The sequence below is a fragment of the Rutilus rutilus genome (assembly GCF_951802725.1).
Source record: "Rutilus rutilus genome assembly, chromosome: 6".
Taxonomy (NCBI): domain Eukaryota; kingdom Metazoa; phylum Chordata; class Actinopteri; order Cypriniformes; family Leuciscidae; genus Rutilus; species Rutilus rutilus.
Window position 1 is genome coordinate 31,376,487 of NC_140214.1, and position 18,250 is coordinate 31,394,736.

The 18,250-nt window shown below is 36.3% G+C and overlaps 1 protein-coding gene across 2 annotated transcripts in view; it reads right to left on the reverse strand.

The window, feature by feature from the left end:
• The window catches only part of mmp16b (matrix metallopeptidase 16b (membrane-inserted)), a 39,828-nt gene extending 27,147 nt beyond the window's left edge, over positions 1-12,681 (reverse strand). Inside the window, exon 1 of one of the 2 annotated variants that reach the window (XM_084411001.1) lies at positions 12,282-12,681. In XM_084411001.1, the coding sequence (XP_084267127.1) occupies positions 12,282-12,401 (120 nt within the window). In that variant the 5' untranslated portion in view covers positions 12,402-12,681. The remainder of the gene's footprint in view (positions 1-12,281) is intronic. The other variant, XM_084411002.1, reaches the window with a different exon arrangement.
• Between the last annotated feature and the right edge of the window lie 5,569 nt (positions 12,682-18,250).

An 18,250-nucleotide genomic window follows, 5' to 3' on the forward strand; every position in this document is an offset into this window, starting at 1 on the left:
GTAAAGTACTTGATTATTAGCTGTGGTGTGTTATTTAATATCACATTTAAAGTCATAAATGTACAGTCATAAATATACAGTATTTTAAATGTTCTAAATTGCAGCTTCATCATTTCAAATGTGAACTTACAAATAGCCTATATTTAAATGCATGACATTCAAGTTTCAATAGAGATGGAATTAAAGTAGGGGAGCGCGGGGCACAACGTAACACGGGGCTAGTTGTAACACACTTGTTTTAAATACTTCCACACATGCTAGCATGATGAAACTTGGTGTATTTACTAGTTGCCATATCAACAGTATATAGAGAAAAAAATTGCGCCAGAATTATTTTTTTTTTGGAAGATATCCATAGACATTTATTAAACCATAGCAAAAGTACATTTCTTTTGGCCCAGTCGTTAACCCAGTCGTTAATTTTTCATCTCTATTTTTTGTGTTTATTTAAAATTAGGCAAATCTGATGAAACTGTTATTTAACAGTTGAGATAGTTCTTTAATGCTTCGCTAACTAGCAGAAGACACTAGCAGGGTTTAAATCCCAGTTGTGCAGGCGGGGCATGTTGTCACACTGCGTTACAATGTGCCCCTATTGTACACTGTAAAAAATTTCTAACCCTCCCAAATCAAAAATTTAAAGTGACCGATAACATCTAAATTTTTCAATTGGCCCAAGTGAAATTCTGTAAATTATTAAATTAAATGTACAGATTTTCACTTGGGCCAATTGAAATTTACAGATTTTCACTTGGGCCAATTGAAAAATTTAGATGTTATCGGTCACTTGAAATTTTTGATTTGGGAGGGTTAGAAATTTTTTACAGTGTAGAAATATGCTATTATATTCTATACTTTTATTAATTTTATTGAGAAAACATGAGAAAAAGGTGAATAAAGACTGAGAGTCAATGTTCAGAAATGACTAATTATTTATTTGTTTTGAACTATGCTGTATAGCTGTTTTCCTGTGTTCGTAGTCAAAACTCAAAAATGAGTTTATATTTAATTAGAAAAAATCTTTAATTAGAGTTTTTTAATTGTATTTTATTTAGAAAATATTTTAGTTTGTCTTATATATTTTTTTTATTAGATCAGATAACATTAGATCAGATAACATTTTAAGCTGTCATATGGTCATATTACAATGTGCCCCTCACATGTTACAATGTCCCCCACCTATGGGGCATGTTGTCACATTTCACTTCCATTCTTTCGGGGTATATCAAGAAAAAAGTATATACTGTATTAATAAAACAAAACCAACCACATAATTGTACTAGACATGTGGGAAATTAATGTGGGAAAAAATAAATACTCTGAACCATAAGGAGATTTACACAAACTGAGAAAGTCAAAAAGCGTTACTTTGTGCCCCGCTCTCCCCTACATTTTAGTTTGTCATAAAGGCTCATCACATTTGGCAGGAAACTTTAACCATATTTCAGAGACAATAGAAGTAAATGTGAAATTACAAGTCGTACATTTTTTTTTTTTTAAACACTCCTAACTTCAACTAATTGCATTTATAGACTTTAATATATTTTGCCTTCCAAATGAGAAAGTACTGCAGAGTTTGTTTGGACATGTCACATGGCATTTGACGTCAACAATAGTAAATGTATATAGCGCCTTGCCGCTCTTTTACTTTGCTAAGCATTACATTATATTGTTAGCACCAATTTGTTATTAGCATTTAGCATTGTTTCTTTTCTGCTTTACATAACCCCTATCACCTATCAGAACAGAGCTGCGCCAATTTTTAGGTTGCTCTAGTTGACAACCACTTTTTTTTATGTTAAATAATGTTCATGGTTCATGGTTACAGTTTTATCATCATTTTTAAATTATGTTAAATAACTGTTCATGGTTACAGTTTCATCATCATTTTTAACATGTAACAAGCTTCCAGAGTCGCTAACTTTGAAATCTATTCAGACCTGCATCCTAGCAAACTGCTCTTAGCCTACTACTTTTACCATACCTTTAAATAGCAGAAATAGAAAGAGTAGTATGTTAAAAATGTAGTACTGAATTCACTAAAAGGCACAACTAGAGAACACTAACATTAGCATGTGAGCAAAAAAAACATTTTATGAACTCTCTTTGTTGTTGAAATGAACAGTAATGGCCTGTTGCAATGCGTCCTATGAGAGCGGTGATTCGAGTAGAGTGGTATTCTGAAGGTACATGTGAAGATCATTTCATTCCAAACAACATTATGCTGGAAAGAGCTTTTAAGATAATGTACTTGAGGTCAAATATGCTTTGGAACAATCTATAAACAAAAGGCAAACTAAATGTTTTAGTGCTCTGCTGCCACTTAAATCAATAATTCAGTATGAATGTTTGTATATGTAAACGTATGATACAGTATATATATATAATACTATCTTAGTGTTGTACCATGTAAAGGACATTAGGTTATATTGTAGGCCTAGTTCTCATTATGAGAGCAAAAACGGTTGAGAGCCAAATTGATTCTCCAGCATTAATCAGCCTCTGCGTCTCTAACAAACACAAGGGCTGATTACTAATTTATATGAAGAAAACACAGATGTGCAATAGAGCCGTAGGGGTCTGGGATGACAGGGTGTAACCATGGTGATAAAGAGTCATAGATAGAAGCAACTTTGTCATCCTCCGGGTGTTGTAATCACTCTCTTGTGAAGCTATAAATACAGAGCTCAGCCAAACTGATGCACACTAAAGATGTCAATGAAGGGGGAAAATGTTTTGCCACGTTAATATACTGTACTCAATGTGTGTCAAATAAAACCATGATTGCTCTGCGGGTAAACACAAAGGCGCTCACAAACTCGTGTTTATGCATAAAGCACTGTAATGACAACATTAGGTGAAAAATTAAGCATCAAGCAAACATGATCGTATAATTAACATATTCTCTGCGGTCCGACAGTGTTCCAACATCCCCAACCGAAGGAATTTCATCCAAACGAGCCAATCTCTCCAAGATTTGTTTGTATATTTTTTTTCACAAGTTTAATAGTTTATTGAGCCGACAAAGCAAAGAAAGAACAAAGAAAGGGAACAACAGAAAGAAAAGAAAAACAAATACAAGTCCAATTTAAATTGTGTACAATACAAGGTACTCTACCGTTTAAAAGTTTGGGGTCGGTAATATGTTTTAGAAATAAGTATTTTTTTAATGCTCACCAAGGCTGCATTTCTCCAATAAAAAGCAATATTGTGCAATATTGTTACAGTTTAAAATAATTGTTTTCTATTTGAATTGAATATTAAAATGTATTGATTCCTGTGATCAAAGCTGAATGTTCAGCATCATTACTCCTGTTCAGTGTCGCATGATCCTTCAGAAATCATTTTAATATGATGATTTGATGCTTAAGAAACATTTATGATTATTGTCAATGTTGAAAACTGTTGTGTTGCTTAATATTTTTGTGGGAAAAAAATCATACTTTTTTTTCTGGATTTTCTGAGGAATAGACATCTTAAAAGAACAGCATTTATTTGAAATATAAACTTTAACCTTAACCATAACATTATAAATGTTTTTTTTTATATTTTTTTTTTATCAATTTAATGTGTCCTTGCTGAATTTCTTTTATTTATTTATTTTAAACAAAAAAATCTTTTGAACGATCGTGCCGTCAGGATGTGGATTCTGTTTAGGACGTTTACATGACACCGCTTTCAACTAAAATCTGAAAACTTGTTATGTGTTTTGGCCGGTCATTTACACAACAACAGTGGTTTGGGGGGGCCTGAAAATGATTTTTTTTAATTTTTTTTATGATACTGTTATCGTCACTGTGTAAACTACAAAAAAGCAAATTTGTGAAAATGGTGATGTCATGCACACGCGTATCACGTGTTCATTGTATAGGAGGGTAGTGTTTCTTTACAAACGTGACATCGCCATCTACTGGCCTGGCATGAATAATACAGCGTTTTTTGTCGTTTCTCTGATTCGTGTGAACGGGGATCGTTTTGATGCAAAGGAAAAAAAAAATTTGTACATCTTGTCCTGTAAACGCACCCTTAGGGGCTGTTTACATAACACCATGTTTAACGAAACGGAAGACTTTTTATGCATTTTGGCCGTTCATTTACATAACTACCTTTTGGGTGGCTGAAAGCGCAAACCTTTGAAAACGGGTTTTAAAGTGCAAGTTTTTGAAAGTGGTCACCGTGTAAACAACAAAAAAGCGAATCTCTGAAGACGATGACGTCATGCACATGCGTATAACGTGTTCAATCAATAGTGTTTCATCGCCATCTACTGGCCTGGCAGCAGAATACAGAGTTTTCAGTCGTTTTCACGAATCCGTGTGAATGGGGATCGTTTTGACAATGGCGTCACCTGTACGCAGAAAACTCAAAGGAAAAACTTCTCAGTTTGTTGTCATGTAAACATACCCTTAGTTTGGTTTCTCTCTGTGCCTGTATTTGTTGTAATTTTCCTGTGTCTCCTGAGTTTTGTTTTTAAGGACTGTTTTTTGGTTGTGCGCTTACTACTACAGCCACGCATTACATGTGCACTCAGTTACTTCTTAAACATACTGTAAAATCATTTAAAATAACCATATTTTCCCTAATAATTGATTCCATGTCTTACCATATTTCTCTGGTTGTCTAACATTATTCTTTCTGGGTGAATGTATGATTTTGTTTTACACTTTTTAATGAAATATATTTAAGCTCCAGTCGAAATAATAAATAAAGCTTCTTATACTGTCCAAATCTATATATTGTTATGGAGAAAACCGTATTATTTATTTTGTGTATATTACCCACTTGCCTAATTGCCTTGACTCACTCAACAATGCAAGTTGATGGACCATTAATATTTTTGTAACTGTAGACAGTAATACAAATTGTATCCAAATGAGCCAAATCATCCAAATCAAATTGTTCCAGGATTTGTCTAAAGTGTTTACAATAATACAGGCTTTCTTAATGAAATGATTATGCTTTAAAAGAACCTGAATTATCTCTGTTTGACAGAATCTGACAAGAGTGAATATTACCCACTGAGAGAAGAGATGCTAAACAAAGAGATGACGTGAATCTTCGTGAAGGGCTGAAGCTGAACTCTCATGACGCATGTGCAAGCAGAACTTTAAAACGTGCGGTTTGATTTCAAAAGCGAGGCAGCTCAGGACAGGTTTTCTTGATGTTCAAAGTGCTTAGTCATTCGGAGGTGGTGGAGTGCATCCTGTCGCACGTCTCGCCCTACCATGACAACATGAAAATGATCAGTACCCTGAAGCTGCTGCCACATTTAAACCAGATGGCAGAGACAGACAGAAAAAGGGTATGGCGAGATGATGATGAAAACATCCTTCTGGAGGACGTTGGAACAACAATGTACCTCATGAAGACTCTTGAGTGTATCCACTAAAGATGAAAACCCCATCATAATACAGGTTTTCTTGAAACAGAGTGAGACACGAGACTGTGTGCTTTTACATATGAGTACTGTCACATTCAAAGTGTCTGTTTTGTCATTTATATCTGCAATGCTGTTTTGGATACATTTATGGTAGAAAACTTGCAGCTTTGAGTGCAACAAAATTGTCAGTGTTACAGTCATTATGATGTGGCTTTTTTGACTGTATTGCATATTTTATTGTTCCCAGTTTTATGTCTTTAAAGTCCCCCTGTAGTCAATAATTTTATCCTTTAAAACTCATCTTTGATCACCAAAATTACATTTTTAAAACGTTTTTTCCTTGAAAAACAAATCATCATGCTCTAAAATAGCTTGAATGTAACTCTACACCCTTGCCTCATTTAGTATACGCGGTTCTATAAATATGCAAATTAGCCCCGCCTCCACTCACTCACACCAGTTCAGAGATCCACTCGTTGTCAATCACTCGTTGACCTGATTGGTTACAAGGTAGTTTGTGAAGTCAGAAACATTTCAAATCGCGTTTTTGAGACTATCTTTGGTTCACTGCAGTTTTAATGAGAAAATACAATGGTGTTGACATGAATTTGCACATGGTTTGTCTTAAAGCATATTAAAAACACCACATAGACAAATAAACAACATTAAAAGCTGCATTTACACCCCAGGGGGGACTTAAAATTTAGAATATAATCATTTTAATGCGATATATAAATGGTAATGTAACTTATAAGGTAATTCATACCTTTTAAAATGTCAATGTATTTCAATGTATAAATGTATTGTCTTGTTATAACCGTGAGTAAAGTAAGGTAACTTATAGAGTTACACTTTATTATAAGGTGACATAGTTACGTTGTACTTACTCAAGCACTGAGTAATATTAATTAACTACATGTACTTACTATACAGTAATGGTTAGGGTTAGTTACTTGTAATTATGCATGCTTTACGGTTATTACTATAGTAAGTACATGTGGTACGGTGTAACTATGTCACCTTAAAATAAAGTGTTACCACTTATAGTTACTGACAGGTTTTTCTACTGTAGCATTTTTTACATTAATTTCTCTTTAAACATTTGACTTTATACTGCATGATTTGCATGAACACGAACTGCTCAGGACTTCATCTGTTTCTGCTTAAGGGAGCATGTCTTTCTTCTCCTTCCACTGCAACATTTTCTCACTTGTCTTTCTCTGTAGCTCATTCTCACTTTCTTTCTCTCTCTCCCATTTGCATCTTGCAGCAAAAGCCAATCAATGAAGTCAATTACAGGTTTCGGTATGTGAAATGCAGTTGCATCCAAAAATGTGCTACTGTTTCCAGGCAAACCATTCTTTGTGCAAATTAGCTGCTATATGAGTGCAACACCACCAGTTTCCTAGGGGTCAGTGCTAAAACTAACCAACGGCAGAGAGGTAAAACCTCAAGTGCTGCTTACATAGTCTGCTCACTAACCAGAAGCCAGGAATATACTACTCTCTCTTGCTTTTGTCTGTCTCTCCCTCCTTCCCCTTTTCTTTCAGCAACTTCCTGCTGAGCCAAACAACCCCCTTTATCTGCTTTCTATGCCTTTAATCAGCGAGCACATGAGTAAGTGTATGGTGCGCATTATGAGGACAGGTTTCAGGCCCACGCGATACTGTGAAATTTTTTCTCACAACACTCAAAGAGATTTTTGGTGATTGTCCATACAAAACTCACAGCCATGATGCTACTGTAGGTTGTTGTGGGTGGTTGCCAAGATGTTGCTAAGTGGTTTTTAAACCGTACCTTTTATGCCCTTTTTCAAAGTCTTGATTTTGTTTTCAGTGTCTACTAGAATAGGTTTTCATACTTGATTTGTCAAAAAAACATGTTATTTTTCACATATTTTGATGCTCTGAGGTGCATTTCCTGTACAACTATGTAACTTACTGCTTAACTACTACTATTTTGGAGAAACTAATCAACTAGTCACAACTGTTTCCCGAAGCTGTAACATGGTTGGATGGTGTGGTTGGAACGACAGCTCTCGACCTGTGGTTAGAAGCAGAGTTTCTTGTTTGCATGACATGGACTTAATAAATCCTTATCTTGAGCCAAATATGCAAGCTGACATTCATTACAATCTATATCTTTTATTTAGAATACATACAAATGTAATTTACGTCTTTTAGTTTGTCAAGAGATTTAAAGGAACGTTTTTGAAGAGTGCGCATGTGCGAACGTGCTCTAGTAAGTAAGAACGAGCCAATTTGAATCTGGAAATAAAGCTAAATAACTGAGGAAAATGAGAAATTGTCCTCAGATGCCATGTCCGTAATTTAAAGGTACTATGGTAGTAAAGTAGCGAGTCGGGAAACACTCCCCATAATAACTTCTGATAATAAATCTATTCCAGATCTCCAGATTAATGAACATGGCACCCAATGTCTACTTCACTGTTTTTTGTTCCATGTCATTTTCCTTTATTTGATCTTTGATTAATCTCTGGTTCCCTCATACGTCCATACTCCAGAGTTCCCTTACAAAAACTGATTGTTTACACGCTAAAATATAGATTGAAATGTATATGTATTTCAATTGTATGAAAGATATAGAATGTAATGAATGTTGGCTTGCTTATTGTGACCATGAGCATGATCTATTTAAAGGGATAGTTCACCCAAAAATGAAAATTAGCCCATGATTTACTCACCCTCAAGTCATCCTGCACTCAAAAAAAAAAAGACTGAGTGCACTAACAGTTCTACTGTTCTATTGTTCTATCAAAAACCCTTGATATGCTGAAATGGTTCTTTGTGTTAGAGTTTAGGGTTCTTTATTCCCGCTTTTTTGTTTTCCAAATCTGTAACTGTCATAGCCTCCTCATTGCTGATTTTCTGGAGCTCAGCTATACAATTACAGACTCTATCATACTCTCTCAACAGGTAAATGAGTTATTTCTTAAAATGTCTATAAATTATAACTTTAAAAATTGTAACAGTCATTTCTCATATCATGTCTTTTTCTCTCTAGTTTAACAGAACATGTAAGTGTGAGCAGCTCTGTTCAGTTAAGGATATACTCATCGTCTCTTCTCCACAAAGTAAGTAACAGAGATATGGAATTTATGATCCATATTGTTTTATTTTTTTATTTTTTATGACTTTATGCCTAAACATACCCAGTAACAAAAAAAACATTAAAGCTATACCATGACTTTACATCACTTTTTCCTTTTAACATGGTAAAGGGCTCATTCTGTCCATTTTTGATAATTTTGGCCGCATGAACATAATAGATTTTACATAATCAAATGGAAGAGACACAGTGTCAACTCTAAACTCGACTGTGTATTACAGATGCTGTCACGTATCATAACCTCATCATCTGCAGAGAGAAACTGCCACTCAGAATACACACATAATGAAGGACGTAAAGACATCATAGGGGATTGTGAAGATTTTTCACAGGAACTTGGTCTTCATTACTGTATCGTGTTCAATGTCAATTGTTATTTATTCATGTATTCAGCTAAACTCTGTTGTAAGAGCACTGTCATTTTTGATACAATCTGCCATGTCAATAAATAATAAAAGTACCTAATTGACACAACATGCTGTTTAAAAAAAATAATAATAATGTAAAACCCAAATAGAGGCAACAAGGTATAAGACCAGGCAGATAGGGGGCTAAAACAAAAAAACAATATTAATACATAATTTATAAAAAATAATAATATTGAATATATTAATAATATGAAGATACTAATATACTAATAATGTCCTGGCTCTTCCAAGCCTTATAATGGCAGTGAATGGATTTATTATTTTTTTTTTTTACAAAAACATATGATTTTTAGAAAAACATAAGCATGAAGATCCACCCCTAAACCAGACTCTCAGTGGGGTATAGATTTTCACGAATTCGCCACCAATTCTTCAAAATGTACAGTTTACGAATTGTCATGAGAGAGTGTTGATACTTTACTGCAATGCTTTTTTAATGAAAATGAGGTACAAGTCAATATTCATTTTAATCAACATTATGCTACAAGTGCTGTTGCTTGAGCTTCTAATGATCCCGGAATATCCCTATAAGGGGCCTTTTACACAACACTGTTTTCAACCAAAATGCAAAACTTTTTTTGGCCACTGATTTACACGACAACGGCGTTTTGGGGGGCCTGAAAACACAAACTTTTGAAAACGGGTTTCAAAGTGCAAGTTTTTGGAAACAATACCGTTATCGTTTCGGTGTAAACTACAAAAAACGGTGACGCACGCATATTTCGTGTTCAGTCTATAGGCGCGTAGTTTCTTTACAAAGTGACATCGCCATCTACTGGTCTGGCATGAATAATACAGCATTTTTAGTTGTTTTCACAGATCCGCGTGAACAGGGATCGTTTTGACAACGTTGTCGCCTGTACACGGAAAGAGGAAAAACTTCTCTATTTAAGTACATCGTTGTCGTGTAAACTTACCCAATGTCTATGGATTTTTTTCATCATTTTTATCAGGAAAATCATAAGTCTGATCACTGGTTTTATGACCCCTTCGTGACATCATAACAGATTCAAATGTATTTTAAACTTCATTAAAAAATGTATTACTTATCATCTACAAAACCCACAGCCTTATTTGAACCAGTATGACTGTTTACAGTATCTCAGTGGCATGGCATGTAGCAACAACCCCTGACTCTATTAATCACATATGGACCCAGAGCTACATGAAATGTCATTATATACTGAGCACTAAGCTAAGCACATTTGCACCTGTATGTGAAAGACGTGCGTAATTAAAGCCCTGGGGGCCCAATCTTGATTTCTCTGCTGAATCCTTGAACCTTGCGCTCTCTAGTCTATTCCTAGTTCGGGGATCAGAAGTCCCCCCTCCGAGCAGTCATTACTCATCTCTCTCTCTCTCACACACACACACACACGCACTCTCTCTCTCTTCCCCAAAGACCACTGACCTGTGCACTCAACTCACAACTGCTGCCAACCACTGCAGCCCTGCCAGCAAAAAAAACCCACACAGGAGCAACATGGGTGGCAGAGAGCTGAGAAGAACAAGGGGTTATAGTTACTGAGAGAGTGAAGACCATTCATTTAGCATTCTGATGGTTCTGTTGTTGATGACTGGTATTGTTGTAATTTGTGAAGGACAGTTTCATCAATAAAGCCTGTTCCGAAACAGCATCAATCTTATCATGACAATAGCATGTCCACCACGAGCTGATCCACTGGCACAACGCCCTCTACATCTCTCGCCTCCCAGCCAAACAGAACCAGGCGGGTGACAAATTCTCTCAATGTCAACCAGCGCTGCCAGCAGCACTAAACATCACATTTGCGCCCATTTCGGCCCAGAGGAGTTTGGGGGATATTTGCTAAGCAACTTAGATAATCTTTATGTACTTCACATTATCACAAGAGTCTGTGGTTGAGTAGCACTGGGTGAATCAAGGTCTTGCTTTTCTCCATCACCTCAATGATTGTCACATGGCCCGTTAGAGGCGTGTGATTGTCATCTCTGAGGGAATGGATTTGGACTGGAGGAAGGAGCAGTAGCTCTGATTGTTACTGATCTCTCTCTCCCTCCCTCCCTCTCTCGCTCTCTATCTCTCTCTCTCGCCTATGAGTGTGCAGTGTTAGGAGCTATTAGGAGCTTGTGCATTAAATTGCGTAACAGTGTACGATTGAGTATGAAGCATGTTTAAAGGTATACTTCATACTATCGATCAGTATAATAGAATTCCTGTTTAATCAGTACACAATTGCAGAATAGGTTAAATTAGTATTTAACAGAACAGAATTCATGTCTACTTATGACTAAGAATGGTATTATAGAATTGTATCGTATTATATTCTAGTTTAGTCAAATACGCTTAATTCTATTCTGCATTTCAATGTATGGCATAGATAGGAATTTTAGATATTCCATTATATTCTGTTTTGTTCAGTTCACCGAATCGAATAGACTAGACTAGAATGGAATAGAATAGCATTTCAGTGATCTTTGTATTACATACGATAAAAAAGAATAGAATTCTGTTTAGTACATCGAATCACAGAATAGGATAGACTAGACTTGAATGGAATAGAATAGCATTTCAGGTTACTTTTTAATACAGAATAAAATAACATGTTTCCTGGTTACTGTGTATCAAAGAATAGAAGCATTCTATTCCATTCTTGATTAGTCGAATCTACTTTTCTTTTATTCTGTAATTTGGTGAGCTAAGAAACCAGGAATGAGAGTCTACACTCTGCTATTCCATAATTCAGTATACAAAATAGATAGGAATTATATTTTATTCTGTTAGTTTCTAATACAGTGTAAACAGGAATTATATGTTATTCTATTCTGTAATACAAAGCAAACAGAAAATGCTATTCTATTCAATTCAACTCAGTCCATTTTATTCCACTCTGAAATGTGGTGTACGGAATAGAGCAGAATATGAATTTTTACTTTGCATACAAAATACTGTATAGAATACTTGCATGGAATATAACAGGATAGAATTGCATTCTTGTCAACTCAGTCCACAGAATAATTGCATATGGGTAAACCAGACTAGACTAGAATAGAACAGAACAGCACAACATTTCAGTCTACTAGACTAGGTATAACAGAATAGAATTGCATTCCTGTTTACTGAGCACAGATAAGACTAGACTAGAATAGAACAGCTGTATATATATATATATATATATAGCCTTCAATATCACATAATCAGGCGGCACATGGTGCAGATCCACCAAGTGATTCAACGTGATTCTGTGCTGTCCTGATTTATTTATGACCTGGCTGCAATATATCGTGTTTTTGTAGGTCTTAGTAAAAGCGTATTGTCAACACACAAGCAGAAGATGCTGATGCTGATGTTGGGCCAGTCTTACCTCAACGCTAAAATGATACTCTTCGGCCGCGGAACAGCACATCCACACACCGTGATGGAGCCAAAACAGCACCGCATACACACAGTCCAGCCTTCGCTTTTTAAGCAACGTAACGTTCATATTTGTAGATTTGCTTTATATCCCTTTATCAATGACTGTTTATGTCTCTATCCTCGTATGTCAGTTAAGCAAGTGGCATTTTGGACCGAAGATGAAACCATCGGAGCGCGGAGAAGCATCGGCGTCCGCACATTTTGTCATTTGGCTGGCAATCCTTATTTCATGTTGCATATCTGAAGCACTATTTCGAGACATTTCTTCTCCTTTAAATCGTTACTTTGGCGAACAGGCAGCTTGCTTTTCTATATTGAGCAGCATGCAGAGCGTAAGCACTGCGCATGCGCTCTGACTCACTGGGCAGTGATGCTTGTTGACTAGTAGGCACCATTCATTCTGCCTTCATTCTTCTTTCTCGCCTGTCAATCACTGATCAATGAAGGTGTAAAAATGGGTTTTAAGTAGGCGGGACGCTGAAACGGGGGACACTGACGGTGACTTCTGGCAAAACAACGTCGGTATTTCCAGTCGTCAAGTAGCCTATCCTTCTGTTTAATAAGATAATAATAATAATAATAACAACATTAGATCTCTGATTCTAGAGGAGTGGGCAGAACAGGCAATAATTATTTTTTATTTCCATATTTTATTATTCTCTATGTTTTGGTGCAACCTGCTTCCATTTGATTTCATGTTTTCCTCTTTGTTCAATGTGGTTTGAATGAAAAAATAATATGTCAAATATATTATAATTATTTACAAAATTATTATTATTATTTATTTTTATTTATTTTTTACTAAAAAAGTTGCTATTCTAAAAATGTTGTGGACATTTGGAGACATTAAATAGCCTTATTAATTATTTCATTTGTAGCACATAGAATTTTAATTGCTGCATATCTTTCTACATTTCTCCTTGAATCACATTTATCTATGAAAAAAAGAAAGAAAGAAAAATGTGAGATTTGAAAGGTAGGCCTACATCTGTTTAGCATTGGACATGTCCACCACAAGATGGGGGTGGTTCACTATATTAAGAAATGTACAGATTTAGTGTTTTTTTTGTGTGTGTGTGTGTGTGCGTGTGTGTGTGTGTGTGTGTGTGTGTGTGTGTGTGTGTGTGTGTGTGTGAATTACATTATTACAAAATTACATTATGTGGTCATCATTTTTGCACATAAATAAAAAGATAAATATATACTTAAAACAAACTGTTTTCTGTGTGGAACAGTTTTAGTTTGCATTTAGGAGTATGGAACAGTCAAAAAAAAAAAACATTAAAGGCCCCCTGAAATCAAAATGTAATTATTTTAGCTTTTAGTATGAATATGTTAGCCTTAAGGTTATGAATAAGCTGGTGTGTTCCAAAACAATGACAAAATTTGCATTTAGGAGATATAAGCATTCAAAACTTAGTCTCTCAATTCCGCTAAAATGGATCACGGATTTTTATGACATCACGGCGGACTTCAGCTTCTCATCACATCTTCTGTCCAATCAAATGCTCTCTAGAACCTAACGTATCACCAGCGCTCGGATTCACTTCCATGCTGCTGTCAAGTACGACTTGCAGTCTGTGAGGTAAACTAAACGCTATTGGCTATTTGAAAAGGGGGAGGAGCCATTCAATAAGTTGCCGTTTCAGTAGAAATTACGTAAAAGCATCAAACAAAGCTGCGCGTTCCCATTTAAGTAGACTTGGGGCCCTATCATACACCCGGCGCAATGTGGCACATTCTTTTTTGTTATTCGATGAGCCGAGCGTGTTAGTAATGTGCGCCTATAGGAGGGTCCACAACTCGCATACACTTTGTATAGTCTGAGATAGTCTGCTCTTTAACCTTGCGCACGAGCAGATCCGTTTCCTCTCTGGAGAAGCGTTCAGTTTTTTCCGCTTGCAAATTCCATCATGTAAATAGCGAATCCTTCATGGCTCGAGCGCAACTGGCTTTTAAAGGGAATGGGAGATGAGACCCTGATTGGTTTATTGCACGTTATGCCCAAAACACACCCGTTACTCATTAAGAGAATAGGGACAACCCTTTTAGACCAAGTGCCGCGTCGTTAAACTAGCAAAAGTGGATTCGGACACGACAAGTGTGCTTTAGACCATGCGCTTAGATCGTTAAAATAGGGCCCTTGGTCTTGAATGCCTGAAACAGACTTTCCTTGAAAAGGACTTTGCTATTGCTGTGATGTCATGTGATTGACAGGTTGTCCCGCCCTCGCGTCAGTAAACACATCATCAGAGGAGAGAAGAGATGAGCTGCAAGAGAGAGGGGAAGTTATTTTGATTAAAGATTATGAGGGCACTAGCCTGGGTTTGCCCATGCTGCCTTGCGCGATTTTATTCACGCTGCTAGGCAGCCTGGACACCATGGACCAGATTTTCCCCTCAAAAAGGGAACCAATCACAGAACGGGGAGGGAGCAGCAAGACGATGACGACGTCTATGCGACACACCGAAGCAGTTTGTTTATATCTATGGATCCAACATGGCATCAGATGCGAAGTTACCTTTCGATGCAGCCTTAGATAGTGTTCTAAGTAGTTTAGAACGCAAGTTTATTTCGTCTTCTTCCTCGTCGAATTTCTGTCGCTCTACATACGTCATCTGGTATAATTGAAACGATTGGCTATGAGCTACGTACAGGCGCATTTGATAGACATTCGTAGCGCCCAATAAACGGCTCTGGGCATTCGTAAACCACGCCTCAAATACGAGAAAATGAACATGTGGTTCCCAGACCACGTCTCAATGAGACGAGGTCTGACGTTAGCCAGGCTATGAGGGCACATGAATTAACAAAAAATAATGATGTACACAGATAAATAATTTATAATAACTACTGCAATATTCCATAAAAAATAAGGATTTTATATTTTGGTTTCATGCGATGTCAAGACATAATTGGAAGTGTTGTGTATTTAACACAGTCTCACAGCAAGACAAATTATGCCTACAGCAGCAGAGCTCAGACCAATCACGGCCGGTCGGTGTTTGAAAGCTCAGTCATGGGAAAATGAATTCACCTGCTTCACGCATTAAAGAGTGAAGATAAAGAGGTATCTGCAGTGGCCTCTGCTTTCCTGGGTATTAATAGCGCTCAATTAAAAATAAGCTCAAGGTTTTAATTTTCACAGAGAGATTGTGCTGGGGAGGAGCCGGTGATGCACACTGCAATTTAGTTTGATCAGCTGATCCAAAAAACAAAGCAATTATGTATGATACTTCTCGATGCTGGGCTGAAATGTGCTGTGAACTGAAGGACGATCATTCGAAAAGTCCTGACTCCAAATGCATATACAGTGGTTGTTGTGTGTGTACCTGTTAGGGATAATCTGAGTTTGTTATATTTGGATGGGTTATGTATTGTGCCTCGGTTTTCTCTTGTTTATCTGTGTTTCAGTTAGTCTACTAGGTTACAAATGGTTTGATTAAGTGGTCACAGGTTTCTTTGATTGGTTTACTTTGTCTGTTTAAAGGATTAGTTCACCCAAAAAATAAAAATGATCCCATAATTTACTCACCCTCAAGCCATCCTAGGTGTATGAATTTCTACAACGGCACACCCTAAGAAAAATGTGCTTTCCACATACTCCCATAGTGTATGATTGCAGAAAAAATATAAATGTTTGTAATGAGCATTGATGGAGCAACAGATTTTGACTTACGTACGGCCGGTATTTCAGTAACTCCAAAGAAAAGGCGTCTAAGAAAAAAAAAGCTTGCAACTTAGCATCTGTTATATGTATGTACAGTCTTCATAAAAAGGATTTTAAACTGCAAAACCGATGCTTTGAATAATATTCCAGGTTCAATAACAACATTTTTTATGGCATAATGCTGATTAGTCTAAAAAAATGTAGAAGACTAAATGGTCTCCTAGGCACAAAAAAAAAAAAAAAAAAAAACCTGTTCCTGGGGAGGTGTCCTTTCAAAACATAATTATATAACCATTTAGGTAGAAAAAGGTACACTTTAGGTAATAATACAGCCGTGCTCATAAGTTTACATACCCCTTGCAGAATCTGCAAAATGTTCATAATTTTAACAAAATAAGAGGGATCATACAAAATGCATGTTATATTTTATTTAGTATTTCCTGATTAAGATATTTTACATAAAAGATGTTTACATATAGTCCACAAGACAAAAATATTGCTGAATTTATAAAACTTACCCTGTTCAAAAGTTTATGAACCCTTGATTCTTAATATCAAATATTGTCGTTAAGGTTTTTTTTTTTTGTTTTTGTTTTTTTTTGATGGTTGTTCTTGAGTCCCTTGTTTGTCCTGAGCAGTTAAACTGCCCAATGTTCTTCAGAAAAATCCTTTAGGTCCTGTAAAAAAAAAATCATGCAGCAACCCTTTTCAGCAGTGATTATATAACTTTAAGTAATAATATGCACCATTTAGGGGTAAATAAAGGAAGGTGTAGGTACACTCTCAGAAAAAAAGGTACAAAAGCTGTCACTGTGGCGGTACCTTTTCAAAAGGTACACCTTTGTACCTAAAGAGTGCATATAAGTCCCTCAAAGGTACATATTGGTACCAAACGTGTACATATTAGTACCTGAATGATACATATTAGAACCCTTTTGAAGGGTACTGTCCCAGTGACAGCTTTTGTACCTTTTTTTCTGAGAGTGTACCACCCGGGCCGTGACAGATTTAAAAAAAAATGTATTGCATTAATTCTTCCATTAAAACATGCATTATTTAACCTGTAATATAATTCATTTCATTTTACGTTCTACATCATTACATTGTAATGGCAACAGTTGGATATACACAGAAAATGAATTCTTTTTTTGACACAAATAAGAATTCAGAAACCCTTGTTTCTGAATTCAGACCATATGGGACCTTGTGAAGCCAATCCATCTTGAATTTAAAAGGCTTTACTTAGTTACATGACTTAAAGATATTTATTGTTTATCCAGGAGAGGAGCCATGGTGACATGCATGCTATGACAAGTGTGGCTTGGCAACGGTCTGATGTGCCCTTGCACAACACACTATTCTCAACAGAGAGTAAACTGAAGAAAGAATGCCTGTGTTGAGTGAGAAAATAAGCGTTAAATTCATTTCCCATTTCCCAACGGTAAACTTGATATGCGTAGCTGTGTAAGAGCGATATGTGCATCCATAATCCACTTGCAGATACTTGAGAAAATGTATCTGACCTTTCTACCATTATTTCCATTATTCTCTCTTCTAGACTTCTTTCATTGCTAATTTTACCTACAATATAATGTACTGTAACTATAATATTTATAGTATGCTGTGATGTGACATACTCTAGAGCACAGGTGTCAAACTCAGTTCCTGGAGGGCCACAGCCCTACAGTTTTGTTCCAACCCTGCTTCAACACACACACACACCTGCAGTTTTCAAATAAGCCTGAAGGACTTGATTAGCTGATCAGGTGTGTTTAATTAGGGTTGAAGCTAAACCAGAGCCCGTCTACGGAGAGCCTGCCCACTGCCTATTAAGCCTATTGTACCGAATTTTGGTTGTAGTACCACCAGAGTTCCACTGGGGGCGATCGCCATGAGTGCAAAATGAATGGGAGTCAATGGGGCTAGACGGCTAAATTTGTCTCTTTCACCCGATTGCCGTTGAGAAATCTCAGATTTGATTGTAGATTTAGCAAGTTCAACATGGGTTTTAGGTCGAAAGTTGAATGAACGAGTACTTATGTCGTTTTGATTTCTTACAGGTTGAGTTGTTGTTGCCCATAACACGCTAGCATTCTGCTAATGACGTCAGCAGTCTGACGTCATTGACATTTTGAAAGACTTTTCAAAGCAAATAAGTGACTCTAAAAAATCTAACACCCAGCAATGTGTAATTTCTTTGCATCTCCTTTCGAATACAACATTCAAATTACTAGACAAAAAAATTA